General features: G+C 43.0%; 2 protein-coding genes across 4 annotated transcripts in view; one reads left to right on the top strand and one right to left on the bottom strand.

The window, feature by feature from the left end:
* Positions 1-405: 405 nt before the first annotated feature.
* Positions 406-2,494, bottom strand: LOC120959190 (probable cytochrome P450 6g2). The gene is made up of 7 exons (XM_040382416.2): positions 2,222-2,494; positions 1,818-2,148; positions 1,539-1,726; positions 1,335-1,465; positions 1,171-1,265; positions 823-1,106; positions 406-743 (listed from the first exon to the last, which is right to left on the bottom strand). Exons 1-7 carry the CDS (start codon positions 2,446-2,448, stop codon positions 461-463), a joined length of 1,539 nt encoding a protein of 512 aa, XP_040238350.2. The 5' UTR covers positions 2,449-2,494; the 3' UTR covers positions 406-460.
* Positions 2,495-3,243: 749 nt separating this feature from the next.
* Positions 3,244-18,441, top strand: part of LOC120957209 (protein N-terminal asparagine amidohydrolase) — a 37,321-nt gene continuing 22,123 nt past the window's right edge. The window contains exons 1-2 of one of the 3 annotated variants that reach the window (XM_049608631.1): positions 3,244-3,513; positions 4,103-4,305. The gene's annotated coding sequence lies outside the window, so the exon portion shown is untranslated. Of the gene's footprint in view, positions 3,514-4,102; positions 4,306-7,221; positions 7,575-18,441 lie in introns of those variants that run through there. The other 2 variants (XM_040379281.2, XM_049608629.1) reach the window with 2 other exon arrangements.

The raw sequence follows: 18,441 nt of genomic DNA, 5'->3' as shown, positions 1-18,441 counted from the left end.
TGTCCCTCGGCCTTAAAAGTCGGTGTAGGGTCAATTACAATCATGCCAAAATGCACCGCCTAACTGACGATAGCTCTGAAATAGCGCCATCTGTTGATAAAATCAGTAACTAATCTCTCACTAGTGCTCTTCTTAGTGGTAATCGTTACACAATGACACTGCTTACTGATTCATTCAAAACCTATGAAATAAGATTACTTTTGTAGAAACCAAAAATTGTATGTGAATACACCTCACAAACAGAAACACCTTGTTCGCGGTCATACGGTAATATTTAAGTATCGTAGGCGTAAACGTCAAAATAAAACGGCATTCGTGCTCGAGAATCAGAACAGCGCACACCTTCCGATACTTTGTCTTTTACGTTCCGAAAATTCCGCAACTTTACACTTTTCATCATTTATTGTAAGCATACAACATATCATACCCACAGTACTACCGCACAGCACTAACCTACCCCCTATCGTCGCTCAAACACAATCCGCAAACCATCCCGTGCCTGATAAACGAACGAGCGCGAATCAATTGCGAACGGTTTATCGTTCGGCCCGACCGTCACGCGATAGTTTAGAATCAGCTTCACCATCGCCAGCTTCACCTGGGCCTGAGCGAATCGCATCCCCAGGCACATCCTTGGCCCCTCGCCAAAGGGCAAAAACGTTGCACCCTCGTGCGTCACCTTCCGGGCCGGGCTGAACCGTTCCGGGTCGAACTGGTGCGGTTCGGGATAGTACTTCGGGTCCCTGGAAACGAAATAAGCAAGAAGAAATTTCATGAAACCTTCAAACATAAGCCAAATGATAGGAAACCACACACACTCACATGTGTATTGCAAGAACGGGAATAAGGATAGGTGTGCCTTCGCGCACGTATATGCTCATGTCGTGCCCCTGCTCGTCCCGGAAGCCCTTTCGCATGATGTACTTTTTGGTGCACACTTTGTGCATCGTTGCGGCCGGTGGATGCATGCGCAGCGTTTCCAGCATCACCCAGTCGAGGTATTCGAGTTGCTGCAGGGCATCAAAGTCCAGCTGGCCACCGTTTGCGTCGATCCGTTTCTTCACCTCGTTGTACAAGTTTTGCTGCACTTCGGGGCTTTTTGCGAGCTAATGAAGATATTTAAATTAATATATTAAAGCAATAAGATCCATTTAACCCAACAGTACTCACTCTGTATAGGGCAAAGCCAAGCACCACACTGGATGTTTCGAAACCTTCCAGGAAGATGGTGAGCGCGTGAGCTGTAATTTCCGTCTGAGTGGCATCTAAAACAGACGAGAGTATAGAATTCACATGAAACTAATTTTTAAAGGGAGAATCAACACGATACGTACTACTCTTTTCTCTATTTTTGAGGAAAGATTGAAGTAAATCTTCCTGCACGGTCTTCTCTGAAGCCGATCGTTGAATGATGAGATTAGCCACTAGCGATCTAATCCATTCGTCGACATCCTTGAGCAAAAAGCTGACGAAATAATACATAGATACGAGAGTTTAGAGAGTGTGCCTTCGATATCTTCCAGCTGCATTCCACTCACGGCACTGGGATGTACTTCGCCACCGTTGGCAGAAACACGGCCATCATGGTCTTTACCGTGGCCATGGGTGACGTTTCGAACACGCGCCTTCCCATGCGCCGAAACTCGCTCTCCTGCTCCCCAAAGCAATCGCCATCGATGCTGAACGTACACGCAACGACATTCTGCGTGGTAAACCGGGCAGCTATCTTCACAATGTACAATGATACGCAAAGACCAGAAAAAGATTAAAATACATCCTAACGAGCCGATAAGTTTATCCAACCTCCACAGGCTTACCTCTTTAGCCTCGAGCTCCTGGGCCACATGACGCCCGATAAAGGTCACGAACGCATCGGCCACCGATTCCATCACCGGGAAGAGTTGCTTAATCTTGGCCCCGGTAAACGATGGCGTCAGCAGGCTGCGGGAACGCTTCCACCGCTCGCCGGTCACCAGGAAGGGGTCGTGCGATAGCAGCGGGTCCTGCCGCACGTCCAGCAGGAAATCGTTGTTGGCAAAGCAATCGAAATCACGGCTCAGGATGTTTTTCACCAGCACTGGGTCCTTCACCATGATGGCTGGGGTGAATATTTTAAAGTAACCCACGAACGGTTTGTCCGGATAGGCACTGCACAAGATGGGTAGTAAAGCCTTCACAAATGAACATTTAACAGAAAAATAAACCCCACCTTGATACTCACTTGTACCAATCGCTCGCCAGCTCGGAGATGTGTTTCTTGAGCGTTAGCGAAGGGCCCAGATTGCCCGTTAGCAGCGACGGTTTCGGATACGGCACCCCATCGATCTCCCAGAACTTGTAGTTATGCTTCACCAGCCAGTAAAGCAGCGCGACGAGGGCAATCAGCGGCACTGCCACCAGCGGATGGTGATAAAACAATCCGCCCAGCAGCAAACTGGACACGAACATTTCGAACCGAGCGCAAAACGCCAACTGAACGAAACGCGTCAACTGAACGTGTTCGTAGCTGCATGCTGGGGCGCTGCATATCACCGATAAACCGATAAGAAGCTGACCAACGTGTCCCCGTTTGGCAAGATAAAAGTAAAACAACGATACCGTTCTTAATTCTTACTGATATTATACCGATTAGGTAACCAATGAATTGCAGTATTGCGATAAGAAGCTGATGCTGAAAGTAAAGAAATGACACGAGCAGTTGGGTGTGTTTCGGTTGCGTTTGAATTTATTGTACGCGAGCACGTGCAAGTTGCGCGCAAGCGGATGTGGTGCTTTTGTGCAACATGTTGTGCAGTCTTAAAATTTTAAAACGGAATGAGGAATAAAAAACAACAGATTTGATGTATTCAACATAATGATGTAATTCATGAGAAAGGTTATGATTCACATTATTTGGTAACATTTCATCGGATTTTCGAAAATAACAGTTGAAAATGTTGAACTGAAAGGAATATTCTCAGCGATGACACACGATCCCATCAGGATGTAAGTACTGAACATTGTACTTTAAACGTGAAAATCTTGCAAAGCGAATTGCACAAAGGGGTCCAGTTTTTATTTATTAATTTGTCAAAATAATTTATTATTGATCGATTTGAAAACACATTTCACACTAAACTTAATTTATCAACCTCATTTTCAGCGTAATTCAAACAATTCACCGCAAAAATTATTGCAATTCTAAATATGTTTGTCAACCATGCACCACCACGGGACCGACCACTGTGCAAGCGCTTTGTTGTGATTCTGGCCCAAGCACAGCGAAGGATTTCGTAGATGCCAGCTGATCGTTTTGGTGCGGGCGTAGAAAATTAGTTGCGTTGTTTTTGCTACTTTTTTGGTGCAAATTAGTTTACTTCCGTGCGGTACAAACGGGGGAAAAGTGTTCGTGGTGCTAGTAACGAAAGAGCTTAAGCAATATACACAATTATCGTTGTATTGCCGTAAACATTGTACAAATCCTGTTCATACGCCTGTGTCGGGTGCGATTGTTGTGTTGTACACGTATTGGAGGTAAGTTTGTTAAAAAGCGTCCTTTTTATTAACGTAAACACACACCAGTTACATTATTACATACTATCGACGATTGAATAATTCAACAAGCAGTGCTTAACTGTTCCGGTGCGATAAGAAAGTACCGAAAACTCTGCCCCATTAAGGAAAGCATAAACCACAACTTATCCAGTCCTGCATTATCCTTATCGGCCGGTTATTCCATCGCGTTTGTCGGTTGATTCTTTTTTTTTGTTTTTTCATCCCGTTTCTACACACTTCATCGCACCCGGCGATCAAAAACCTTTATCGATCGAAGAACGATGCGAAAAGAGAATGAAATGTGAAATTCCACAACCCTGTCTTCCCTACCCTTCGCACGGAAGATTGTCTTCGGCGATGTGTCCGATCGATCGTGTGTAAACCAAAAAAAAAAAAGGCGAAAGAAGAAAGGGATCAAAAAGTGCATCGATCGGAAGCCGGCTTGTCCGTTTTTTCTCACATTTTTTGTTTTTGTTCTTGTCCGCACGTCCAAAACGCATGTTCGCGTGTGTGTTTTTTCTCTGTTCTTAATTCGTTTTTTTTTTGTTCTTCTCTTCTTGCTCTGCAGAGACAGGAAACGTACGGTCAATAAAAATTGGAAACGTACGATAAATGTATTATTATTTGAAAACGGGCACCCAGGTACCCGCGACCGGAAGTCGCCGTGCCGAAGCCCAGACACGGGTGACGTCGGTTTGTGACGGCTGCTACTTTACGAGGGTCACCTGGAATATGCTGGTCATTCGTGGTCGCAATAGCTTTCTGCGATAGGTATTTCTATACCTTTAGTACCGTTTTTTTTGGTTCAAACTTCTGAAGAATCCAATTTAAATTTGATTTAAAAATAGTATTTCGAGTTCACTGGGTCATTTTGCACTGTAGAAGGTCCAGAATCCATCCGCACAACCTTCACGGTCACAGATAATCAGCATAACGGACCCCAAATCTCAATTATGGCAAATTATCACACCGTGCAAAACCACAATTGAACTGTCACGATACACACCATCGGCTGACACCGATTCCATTTCGCAAACAATTCCGATCCAGTCCGATTCCCTTCCCTCTTTTTGTGATCGGTGGTCTCGTTGAGTGTACCAGCGGTAAGCAAATAGTAGCCACAGCATTCAAGGCTCTGTGGCTCGTGTTGATTGTGGGTAATTTGTTGTGGCGAACCATTTGAGTTGGAGCCCTCCATCGATCCAGCACCTTCAGGATGGCCCCGGGCGACCTTGTGCACTTGCTTTATGCCGTACTGTGCTGGAATGGATGGAGCTGGAGACGGTGTGCGCATCATCATCATCATCATCGCCACCACCACCACTTTCACGATGAGTTCAAGATATCACTCGAACCCTCTCTTTGAGACCCCGCGAGGGACGGACGGACAGCAGAATCTCTGACCGGTGAACGTCACCACTGGACACTCTTCACTCTTGGCCGGGTTGCAGCGGTCGCACCACTTCCAACCAGCGCCAACTACTCCAAATAATGTTCCTGGCGATTGTTCCAGCGCGATAACCGAAACCAGATTCCTTCAAGTACGGTCGCGTCATCAGAATCCAATGCAAGCATTTACCATCGATCTCATAATCCATCCTCGTCGCCATCGGTTGGGCCAGGCAATCGGCATCTTCTGCATCACCCGGTCAATCAAGGCCACCGAAAGGGTAAGGAATGATTGCACTTTCGCACAAAAAACGGATCACGGGCACGATTCTCGTTCTGCCTTTTTTCCTGTACGGCGAATCGTAATGTAAATCATTTCGGCCACCGTGGTGTGCTCCTTCTCTCTCTGTTGGGATCATTCCGTTGTTGGGTGGTAAATTATGTACCCCATTTGTGGTTTGGCACTTGGAGCATGATCGTACACACACACGTAAAAGGTGGCAAACGTAAAAATTATCACCTCATTCACGATTGAAGGTGTAATTTGCCTTATTTTGCATCATTTGCCTGATCTGATTGATTTGGTTCAATATGTTATGGTGGAGATACGTAGCTTGATGGCTTTGGCTAAGTTCATTTTCATCGCTTAAAAATGTCTTTTGGAAACCTTTTTTTGGTAAGGCACACAGAACTCCCACATCTCTTATGAAAAAACAAAACCAATTCCTCATTATTGCTAAGGTCAAGAACGACCGGTTTCTTTTTTTTTTGTGCCTGTGCGGTTGTTTCGGTTTAGATGTTGAAGCATCATTTTCGATGGCATTTTTCGATGGCAGTTCTCTAGGCTCTCTCTAGCACACTGTAGCACACTTGAAGCCAAGGGGGGATTTCCACCGTTTGTTGCGATCTTCCTTGATGGAGGTTCATCTTGGTTTTTGGAGTGTAGAGACAACATTTGCTATGTAAATTGTACGTCCTCTTACGGTCCGTCTGTTCGTTAAAACAGTGGCAAGTGTCTGGTGTGGCTCATTAAGCAAAAGCGCGCACTCGAGGGAAGTAGGAATGTGTCCTTTTCGGTTTGCTTTTTTTGGATCAATGAAAAGCTTGTAAACCTTTTTTGTTTGGTAAAGTGAATCATTCGTAGGGAGCTTTCACAAATGTTGAATGATTTGTTGCATGTTTATTCGCAATGAGTATAGTCAGCTCGTTAAAATGTTAAGAACTTAGTTGCGTTGTTGTTTTACAGGGTTTTCCAGGGACATAGTTGTGGGACACTTCCTTGATTCTTTCCTATTGGAAGGGAAATTCATATGATGGTAATTGGACTCTTTTTTGACAGGCCTTATGTAAATTCCTTTGAGATTTGCGCAACACGGGTGCTATAGACTCCTATTCCCATTACGTTCATGACATAAGTTCATGTCACACAAGAAAGGGTCAATGAGGTGTCCCACAGCTATGAGAACGCCTGGGAACCCCTGTATCAATTTCATATGTTTCAGCTAATTTTATATTATTTTCTATGAACCATAGGAAATATCTGTTTAATGGTAATGTTCAATGTAAAATAAAGAGCTCACTAGAAAAACAAAAGCCAAATTAAGATATTCAATCAATCACTCTCAAATAGTTTATTATTATGTATTATTTTATTTTATTTATTATTTTGCGTGTTGTTTCACGTTTTAGCTTCATTTTTCTCTCTTTTTGTGTTTTTTTAGTTGTTTATATTTAGTACATTCTCTTGCATTTTCTTTCGTTCTTCAGTTTAGTATATGTACATGTTTTTGTTTTAATTTCAGTTAAATATGTTATATTTTTTCTATATTCCATTTCAGAAATTTTGTTTTTTTTTTTACTTCGTATCTTTATTCATAATTTCAATGTTACCTTTATGTTCTAAAATCAATTTTAATCATTTTAAACAATTTCACTTCGATGATACAACAGCTCTGTCTACCGTGCGCAATTCAAACCCCGAAATCATGCGGTTCAGCGTTTTCAGCCTTATCGTGGCGACTTATTTTTAAACTTAATCGCTCCCATAAGCAGTCCCTTCGTACCGGAGCACCATTGCCGCGTACGAATCCGCTCACACCCCAACCGGCCCCTAGTCCTAAAGGTGTCCAGCCAACTGCGGTTCAATCGTTTGTGTATTGGTGTGCATTCGTGCTTTCCGACAACAAAAAGGGCGTTCGTTCGGCGGTTTCACCTCGTGTGTGCGTGTGCCGAGCTTTGAAAGCGACCGCGCGCGCGCCGTCATCTTTTACTTGCATCGCGGTCGGGAAAGCTTTCGCTGGAGCGTTCAGTCGCCGTCCGGTATTGTTCCGTGCCGGATGTTTTCGGGTTGCGCTCTGGTGCGTTGGTCGGGTTTTTGGCGAGTTCTCTCGAGTACGATCTCCAATGGTTTCACGTATTCCATATAATCTGTGTACAAGACTTAAACACACCCCGTGTGTTGTGCGTGAATTGTGTTAAATCGTACGCGAAGTGGGATGTGAAGGTGCGTTGTACGTGATGGTGTTTTTGAAAATTGTTACCAAGTGGTGCCGGTCGGTGGTTTAAACAACTCGTAAACAATTCTACCCCTGGCAGGCAAACCAGTTGGAGATCGTTTTAGTGAGTGCATAAAACAACGAAACTATCCAAAGGTACTTACATTACTTGGAGTTGTCACTATGCCGAACTCAATACAGTTGTAAACCTTTATTTTGTATGATTTTTCCTTACATGAATTTGATCCTTTTAGTGCATTTATGAGGAGTTAAACTAACAAAAGTGTTAATTACAGAGAAGAATCGTTATGATAACATCATCATGTTTTGATTCCTCTGATACATTACTCCTTCTTCTCTTAGCGGCGTACTTGATTGATAGCTGTTGTTTAAGGTGTTTTGTTTCATTGTGTCGATTACTTTACTATTTATCTCAATATTACACACATTGATGATGCCTTCATTGCATACTCTTTGTTTTTTTTTTTTTTAAATATATGAGCATGTGTATTTCTTGTTTTATTTGTCCGATGAATTCACATGTTAATGGCATAGTATTAATTCAGCAATGACATGTTATTTAGTTTTAGATTAAATTATTTGTTTCTTACTTGCATTTGTCTTGCGTGACACGACTTGAATTGACTTCAAGGTGTGTAATTAGTAATCAATAAATATTTATAACTTAAAATGTTCAGAATCTATTTGTTCAGATTTGTTCTTGGGCAGGGTCTGTTGTTTAGCCACTCTTTCCCGTTCCAATGCATCACCATAGCGAAAAGTTGCATTTACCTAGCAATCGGGAACTTTTTGCTAAAACCGTACTGGATCTGTGCACGGTTTCTACTATGTTTTGCGCCAGGCCTTGCTGGAAATAAACGCATACTCTGGCGCGCGCGCGCGCACTAAACAAGGGCGAGCCAAGATGAGATGAAAAATAAACCCCGCAACCATCGAAACGGGGGGGGGGGGGGGGAGGTGCTCCACGATGAAGGAACCGACATGAAGCAAGGTAACAAAAACGATATGACCACAACAACGAAGGAACGAAAGCAACAAAAAAAAAACAACAAACCACTCGCTCCACGCCGGTTGAACGATAATAATCTTTCCCTGCGCTTACTTGCGTTTTGGCCGCGGCATATTACCAAGGCACCATTATACCGAGCAAAAGCAGCAAAAAAAAAACGGGGAGGACGGATGGCAAGAGTAAATAATATTTAACATATTCCAAGCCGCTGCCGGTCGGTTCGTCTCCAGGTGGTGATGGTGTCTTATATCGGGGTGGCGTACGCTGATCGCTGTCCGCTGCTGGGGCGATCTTGCGCCGCTGCGCTCACAATTGCTATTTGTCGTCTTTGTAGCCCCGGTCTCTAGGAAGCTGCACCGGTCGCGCTGGTGCTCGGGCTACTCGACAGCGCCGGCCTTCCGTACCTTGTTCGTGGAGCCGAAGGTAACGCTTATGCCGTTTAGAGACTCCCCCTTTAAAAAACGGCTAAGACAAAAAGAAGAAGCTGAGTTACAGTAGAACAGCTGAAGAGGTAACAAGTATGCCGTCGTACGTTACAGTTCTTTGCTGGCGCTGCTGCTCCAACCGGATTACAGAAGAGTTTTACAGAAAAGAAAAGAACGTAAAACAGCACACGTTTACAGACACACGCGAGTTGTGTGCTTCTGCAACGTAAAATGAAACGAAACGTAAACTCCGCACGGATTGCCGGTGCAGAAGCATTAACTCGGCTGGAGAGGAGCAATGTGTTGGGTACGATGGTGTTCGTCCGTATCACCCTGGAGGCGATACTGTCAGAGCGGATCGCCCGGATGTCGATCCCGCTGTTGTCCCGTGGGAGTTTGGCTGGCTTTGATGAGCACAGTCCTGCGCCATGATTTGTGTGCAATGTTAATAGCGATCACTTTTGACAGCACATCGGCACAAAATTCTTCTGAGCTAATTGCATTACGGGTCGGCGTACGATTCGCTTGCTCTCTCGCGTCGTCCGGTGCAGAGCGAGGTGCATTTTGGGGCTTGTCGGATTGGATTGGTGCACTAGAAAAATGGATTGATTGAGCGTGTAAAGTGCACTCAAGAGGATGGGAACAGGTCGTGGGAGTAGTTCATGGAAGAAAAAGGCTTTTTAACGGAACATTTGAGCATTAAAATCAGTTTTCAAAGCATATAATCTTAAAATTTTACATTTCATAGTCTATTGTTGATATATTTGTTCTTTTAAACGTTTTTATTTATTTTATGCCGATTTAATAATGTTAATTTCATGCGATATACTTATTCATTTTCTTTGACTGATTCTTGTTTATCTATTTTGTTTATGAATGTTTTGTAATATGTTTTATTCGAAATCTATTATATGTTTTATTATTTTTGCGACATAGTTCTCAATGTTTGAGAGTTTTATTGTTTTACTGTACTATTATGCTTTATTTTATTTCATGCGTCTAATTTGTTTTAATGTATTTTATGTCTGTATTTCATTTCTTATCTTTTCTTCTAATGTTCAAATGCTTTATGGACGATGGGGTGATTATTTGTATCTTTTATTTTTTTCCATTTTTTTACTCCTTTTATCTTTTATCTCAAAATATTAATGTTTGAAATTCTTTTAATTGTGTTTTGTTTTTCGACATACGCGCTTTTACCTTTTACCCTTCAATGATCTATTCATCTTTGAATAATAAACATTACTTTAAACCTTATTTTATTATTTCTCCATTTTTACACCCATTATTTCCACGTGATAGAATAGCTTCAAAATACAAAAATATACACCACACAACTCCAGCTGCGTTACGATATCGTTGGTACATTCTTCACTGTGCAACCGCGAGAAATTTCAATGCGGCGCCAAGCGAGAAAACCTTCAAATTGGTCACTCTTCCCACTTGCCCATTTATTCGTTCGTTCCATTCTTCACTCTTCAGGTTGTGTTTGTTTGTGTGGTTCCACTCGCGACACTTGCAACGGAAGGAGTGTATTCATCTTTGCTGCATCTTTTTTCTACCATTCTTTCCTTACTTTAACTTGGTTGCACCATTATCCCACGAAGACACTTGAGCGAGAGATGGGATTGGGTCCCCGAGCTAGGGCATCATAAAATAAAACACTGCATCACTCTGGCAAGCAATAGTGGTGGTAGTAGTAGTAGTAGTGGTACACAGCGATGCATATGTAATGGATGCACCACACACCTTGCGTTGCTGCGCCCATTCGCTGCTCCTCCCTGTCTCTTGTTGCATCGAATTTATGCACAGTAACACCGGCGACGGTGAAGAGCAACATAAAATCATACACAACCAGATGGACGGCATATGCGTGCGGTGTCGGAATTGGTTGCTGGTGCAGCGTCTAATCTCGATTTGTGTGTCCGTGCGACACAATCCTTCCCTGTCATGGTTTTATTATTATTTTGTCTGTGCCGTGGAAAGATTTATGTGAGGTTAGATGCGGTTGCCGCGACTCACATTAGTTAGCGGATTTACTGTAACCGCTAAACCGGGTCCCCTAAACTACTGATCATTGGGTGGGTGTTGCACAGACTTGCGTAAGATTTAATAATTCATAAGAAAACTTCTTTCGTTTAGTTAATTTGATAATTTATAATAGCAAAACAAAAAAACCGTTTGCTTGTCTACGAGACGACAAGGCACGACGACAAGGTGACGTAAAAGGAAGGCGCACGGAAGGCGCGGGCAATGAGAAATAATGGAAATAACTAATAGTATTATAAAAATTAGTCAAGCTCACCTCTCCAGCAGGCTTTTCTCGTCTCACCGAGTTTTACGACCCACCCGCGTGCACCCCCTTTGGGTGCAATAAACGCGCCGGGCCCGACTCTCGGGCCCCGGTGCAATGAAATATATATTCGCAATTAATCTTCCGCTGGCAATCGCTTGTACTCCTGCAGCCACAACAAAACCATCACCATCACCACCGAGTAGGAAGGGCTGTTTTCTGTATGTTTCTGCATGCATACCGCCATCCACGGTTCCAGGTTGTTGCAACGATGCCTCATCTCTCTTTTGCGTCCGCGCCGTGCGCGATAAGACAAAAAAAACGCGGAGAAAAATGTGTGCAAAGTAAGAAGTACATGCTCTGGTGGTGCTGCTGCTGCTGCTACTACTACTGCCGCGCTTGCCTTGGCCACAAAACCCGGAACGAGAATGACCGTGTGCGCGCGCAACGCAAACGCGCCCAAACTTCCAGCGCCAATCTTGCGCTAGAAGATCCAAGAAGAACCTAATTCCTAGCCTAGACATCGGGCTGTGTTGAGGCAGAAGTAGCAGCAGCAACCCTTCCCTAGAGTGCGATACTTTATCGCGGCGGCGTTGGCCCCGAAACGATGCTACGTGCTTCTTATTGTGTTGCAGAAGACCGTGAGGAAGGAACCCTTGGAGATGCTTCCTTGTTGGTGGGTCCCTTTTCCGCAACCGCCGGCCGGCAGTACTATCGCAGCTCGATCGCCCAGTTCCGCCCGCCGTGGTCTCGATATCGTGGCCGCCGAGGTTGACTTGGATTTTAATGGTACGGATTTAATTTTTAACTCCCCCTAGAGTTGCAACTTATCCGCAAGCGCCGCATAACGGACTGTGGATCTCCTGGTCGCTTCCCACCAGCAGCAGCAGCAGCAGCGGCAGAGGATGTTCAACCTCAACCGTTCGCAAACCTTGCCGCTTTTTGGCGTTCGCGTTCGGTCGTCGATCTGTTCCGTTCCATTTAGTTTTATGCCCGCCCGAATCGTGTGGGTGCGGAGAGCGGAAAAGCGAAGAAAATCGAACCGAACTGACCTTTTTTTTGTTGTTGTTGTACCGTTCCTGTTGCTGTTGCCAGTTACCCCTTTTGGCCCACGTAGAGAACGATCCGGCGCGGTGCTGTTTTGTGCATTGTTGGCGTGGAGTGTGGTGCACGTTTTTCCACGGTCGACCCATCCATCCGATCTTGGCTGAAATCGTCTTTACGACACATTCCATCGTGGAATGGAAATATTTATTATATGGTCTTCGATGTGTGTGTTAGTGGTTCTTCAGTCCTGCTGGATGTAGCGGAGTTGTGATGGGCTGATCCGGTAGCATACATTTGGTATGGAATCTGTGACATCCTGTGTGTGTGTCTGTGTGCGGAATCGGTATGGAATTCGGCCAACTTTATGTCTTTTTATTGGAGAAGGTACTAATAAAGAAGGTATGGAAGGTACTGTGTCATAGAACCACCTGATGTGCGAGTCTTTATTACAGTAAGTCTCCTGGAAAGACTCAAGATGATATTGAAACAAATATCTTGAAGTTGTCGGAGAATCATAGACTCTTACAAAATCTGGCAGTGATGTTTGCCTTTTATTACAGCCCTGTTGTTGACTTCAGATATTGGGAGTTCCAGCAAATTCAACTAGTTTGTTCATAGAGCTTGACATTTTGCACCTATAACCTTATGTCTACGTTAGTTCGATCGTCTCTATCTTATCTGAACTACTCCATATCCGCTTTGTGAAGAAAAACTGATCTATCAAACTCATCGAACTGTCAACTCCACACAATTTTTCAACAGTTTGCTATGTTGTCCACATACATCTCGTTGTTTGTTGGAATAAAGCTCTTGCATCATGTTGGTCCAGAAAATGGAACGCAGCTGGGGGATTGTTGGACCGATTCGCGGACTTAGGTGTCATATCGAAATTCCGCTGATATTCACCTAAAATGATCGCTTTGAGTTTTGCCGTCATTGCTTGCCGCTGCGACGGAAATGGAAGCGATTTCTACTTCCTGATATGTTTATTAATGTTGCACAGGTACTATTTCACTGGGTAGGTACTTCCCAGCTCTTACCTTCCGTTCAAGCAAACGCAGCAATGTATTTGTTCAACGATTTTCATTTTCATCTTCCTTTGGATTCTCAAGTCGCTCAGGATCATCGGCGATTCGGAACTGGGCCTTCTTTCGATGCTCTGATTATTGTCTAATAGTGCCAAGATGTTGCAGATGCCGGAACGTCCACGAACTGCTGCGCGGAGTCCGTTTTAGACGCTACGGGGTGCCGTTCTATGATCACGCACGGTCCTGAACGAAGTTTCTTCACTTTTTCGGCCATCACGGGAGATTTCGATTGATAGAGGTGTCAAATTTTTGCTGCTGACTCATGAGATAGTATTATGGAAAGTGCAATTAACGTTTTTTTTTAATGCGGGTGAAGATAAACCCACGAAAAATCGACAATTTTTTTCAATTTGTTTTTAATGCCAACATTGAAAACATAGGCGCCTTTTTCCTGGAGAAGAGTTTCTTAAAATACGATTTAAAAACACATTTTTTATAGTGCACTTTCGTGCTCTTGTCGGTTATAAAACTTTGTAAGGCTTTGGTATATTGTATAAGATACGTTTTTGTAGACTTTATTAGTCCCAACAGTAAATTATTAACTAATAATATTTATAACCACGCCGTTTGAACGTTTGAATATTTCTACCTTACGTAGGATTTGACCATTCTGCTATGAGCAAACCAATCATTGTCATCGGTAGTGAATTATTTAAGTGGCTTAGGCAAATCTTGACCATCCAACTACGGTTGTTGCGTCAAATAACAATAAAAATACTCTTAATTTAATACTACCTTTTTTTCTGTAGCTTCATGTTGTTCGTTGCTTACTGATTTGTGCATCCAAAATACATCACAAATCTACCAAATACGAATCGATTTTTTGGTTTGGTTTGTAATATCAGCCATCAATAACATCGCATTCTATTCCGGTATTTCCATACCAACCAGCATGCATTGGACCATACGTCTTCAAAAAACCTACTACAACACACTTTGTCAGCACATTTGTCACAAGTGAACCATTACGAACTGCTAGATGTTGCCGAACCCATCCGGAACATTATTTAAATTGAATCCGTCCAATGACCGCATCGACCGTCATTATGATGGCGGCATCTTCAGCGCACACTGTCCGATGCTACTGACCCGAGCAAAACCCCTTGGGGGCAACGATGCAAAGCGTATAAATGTATGGATCGGAAGTGAGTTTGCTGCTACGTACGTGATGTTACGGTTGATTAAAATATGCGACATTTCTCACGACACTTGAGCGCCGGTGAGCGCGTTTCATCCCGACACATTGTGCTTAGGGCGGCATCTTTGTGTCGGGAAAATTTGTCTTGCTTTGCTATCGTCTAGTTGCAGGAATATATACTAGCACATAATGTCTTTCTTTCTAGCTCGTAAGAAAGAGGATCTTTCTTGCAAGTGTCCATGGATAGGGGAAGAACACGTTTGACAACGAAAAAAATCCTTACGATGGTTATCACAACGATGTGAATGAGTGTTGCTCCCTAGCACCATAACCGTATACTTTCCTTAACCCTTCGCAACAGTGTATGGGCACTGGGAAATGGTTTGAACTCTTTTCCATCCGCAAGTGTCTCCCGGGGGCGTGTGATGCGAAATGTGATGCGCAAGCCGCACATAAAGCTCGCACCGTTTGCTGACCTGGTGCAATGTGATAGGAAATTGTTTCATTTTCATTCTTTACGGTTACGGCCGCTTGCTGTGCCATGCTATACAGTATCATATAATTAGCTTTCCTTACTCCTCTGTGCTTCCCTCTCGCATCTACTGGCAGTGTTTGCAACGGTTTTGGGTGAGTTTTTGTTTTGTTTTTCGCTTTTATTTTGCAAAATGAAACGTTCGGCCAGAGCAATTCGCGCCGCGCGCCCGGTTATCGCCGACGGGTTTGTTTTGATTTTCGAGCATCATTGCATTCTCCCTTGGTCAGTGGAAGCAAAATCTGTACCATATCATCCCCCCCATGCACAGGTCCTGCCAACCGATGCGTTTGCCCTTGAAAAAGTCATCAACGAGCTGTGAATTTGTTTGTGCATGTTTTGGTTTTTGATTTTTTTTTTTTGCGTTCATTTGGCCTCGTTTTATTATGCAACACTGCTAAGCAAAAAGATTAATTGAGCCATTTTTGTTTTCATAGCAAACTTTCTGGAAATTATTTTCGCTTCAAAAATTTCTACTGATAATGACAGTAATGACTTATGACTGTTTCGGTTATCTTGACCAAACTAGTATGTTTGTGATGATGTAATTGATGACATTCTGAGAAATTCAGTATTGTATTATTACGGCATATGCTGCATTCAATCGTTTCGTATAAAAATACTGATTATTTGGTATATGTTTAGAATTTTTCAGTTTTTTTTTCGTTAAACTATTTTTGACAGCAGTTTATACTTTTGTGGTGTTTCTGATCGATTTTATCGATTTATTTTTCTGTTTTTTTTTTTAAATGCAATCTATTCTAGGAAAGATAAAAAAATAAACCCAACAAAACGTTGCCAAAACTTTACACTCACTGTAATTTCACCCCTGATGTGCCTACTGATGCAGCTCAACGCGGAAAACCGTAGCAACCATCAGACTCCATTCCGCAACGTCGAACACACGGCGACGTTTGGACGATGACGCATGGCTAATATTGGTCGTCCGGCTACGTGCTCTGCTTTACCCGCCTGCATCGCAGCGGATCTTTTACGTCCGCTCGAGCGTTATGTTCCGGCGATTCAGCCTATGGAGCTGTATCTATCTGAAGCTTTGTGTTTTTGACGCTTATTTTAACAACACCGCTACGATCACAGACATACACACACAGCCAGAAAACGAGAAAGAGATCCCAAGATATAACTGCCATCCCGCGTGCGCACGTGGTTCCAACCGACACAACAACAAAAAAACCTCACCCGCCACAAACTGTTCCTATCTCACGGAAAAATGGGTTGCCTTTAGTGTGGCCCCTTGAGAAACGGCCGGCATGGCGCGCATTAAAACCAAACGACCCCTGTAACGTGTGCCTCTCCTTCAGCTTGTGGCCGAGTGCATTCGATGCACTTCACACCACGGCAGGAACTCATTTAGCTCTGGGAGGCAGGGAAAACTCGGAACGGAAAGGGATGCCCCGGAGGAAAATGATGGGGTGGGCAACAAAAAAAGGCACTCGCGGCAGACGATAATAATGCGCGCGCAAAGTAAATGATATTTCATTCGCGGCCCCGTCTAACTATGGGCTGCGGCTCACATTTCGCATGGTCATAAAACATGCTGTCATACTTGTTGCCTACTTCGCCGGGAGCGAATGGTAGGGCAGCTTCTACAATAAGGGACTTTTTCTTGTGCTGAACAGAAGAAAAAAAAAATGGCATGGAACTAGGAGCAGAAGGAGTGATGCGCTCGTTCATCCGATTGTGGTGAAGCGTTCTTGTTTTTTCACAATCGACCATTCTCAAACCCACAGTGCATCGAAGATGCTGTGTGCTGCGCCGGAGTAGACAGGTTATGGGTTTCCCCATCTTTCGCTTGCCAGTCTCACCGCAGGACTGGAATCACTTTTTTATAATCATTACTATTATTACGCGAAATCATAAAATTATAAACCTGAGAAGCAAACAGGCCAACGTGCGCACAGGTATACGTGGTCGATCTGAGGCCATCCCTCGTCACACTGCCGTAATTGGGTGAAGGCACTGAAGAAAAAAAGAAACCATATAGTGACGTGCAACAGGGAACACCGAGTGTGTGTCGCATTTTGTTTTGAAGATATCTTTCGGACGTGTTGGGTGAATCATTCGCACTGAGTGTTGTGTGGAGATTGGAGCTTGCACCAAAAAGCAGGAACAAATAACATCGTATGCATTGGTTCGATGTAACGCATGAGCCAATATACAGTTAGAAAAGATGGTTTCGCTTGTGTAATAGTAGCTCAAAGTTATAATAATATGATAAGATTATTTTGATGTAATGAAATACGACTGTAAAATAGTTAAATATAAGTAGTTTTGAAAAGGCTTTTGGACTCATTGCTACGAATAAGTTGGTTTTGGCATGAAAAATGAGTCATTTATTTCATCTTCATCTGACTAACTATGTCTTCGAACTGGGTCTTCGATGACAGTGTCTATGATTCTACGAACGTCAGATACCAGTCATATCTGAAGTTCTCCGTCCAAGACTAATTAGGGTGCTCTACACAGAAAACTTTTTTTACTGAACTTTAGTAAAATTTTACTGATTTTTTTTTAACTGAAGTTTCAGTAATCCTTTCAGTAAAAAGAATGTTTACTGAATCATTCAGTAATGTCCGGTGCTCAACAAAATGACAGCTCGTTTACTGAAATCCCAGTAAAGTCATTCTCATATTACTGATTTTTCAGTAGTTGGTAGCGATTAAAAAATGACGAAATATTTCTTTTAAATTGAGCTTTTATTGATGCGCAGAGATTCCCAGTTCCTCAATTCATGTTCATACATGTTTTGTGTTGTTTTATACAGTTTTTATACTGTATTTTGCCGCCGCAAGTGTAGATGGTTCAGTAAGCGCTCACAGACACCACGCAATTTCAGCAAGCACAGTGGATTGTAGCAAACATTTTACACACCAACACGGCTGCCAATTGTTCTAAATGAATCCCGTAATCCGAAATATCACCTGAAATTTCAACAGGGTGCCTGTAAGCGCCTACAAAATCAACTTTTTGCACATCACGAACAAGTGGCTACCGCATTGTTTTGTTTAGATGATCTGACTGACAGGTCGATTTGACAGAATGAATTGCTGCATTTTCAGTAATTTGTTTTACTGATATCCAGTGAAACGACTAATTTGACACTTATTTTACTGATTTTCAGTAATATGTGTATTACTGAAATGCATTCAATAAATTGTTTTACTGAAAATCAGTAAAAAATGACATTTATGCTGAAAATCAGTAAAATATTCTATTACTGAACCGTTTCAGTAAAAAACTTTACTGAAGCAGGATGAGAAAATTTGCTGTGTAGAGACTTATCATATTGTTCAAAAATCCTTGTAGACCACTTTCGTGCCGTAGTATCGGAATATGGAGTAGCAGTACCAATAGGAGCAATAGAATACTGTGAAAACCTATATTATGTCAAAGTACTTAATCGTAGACATTGCAAGCTTAAATAGATGATGTTTTATGATTCAGTATAG

The sequence above is a fragment of the Anopheles coluzzii genome, chromosome 3 (genome assembly GCF_943734685.1).
Source record: "Anopheles coluzzii chromosome 3, AcolN3, whole genome shotgun sequence".
NCBI classification, from domain to species: Eukaryota; Metazoa; Arthropoda; class Insecta; order Diptera; family Culicidae; genus Anopheles; species Anopheles coluzzii.
Note: the sequence above shows the minus strand (reverse complement) of the source record. Positions and strands in the feature narration are given on the sequence as shown.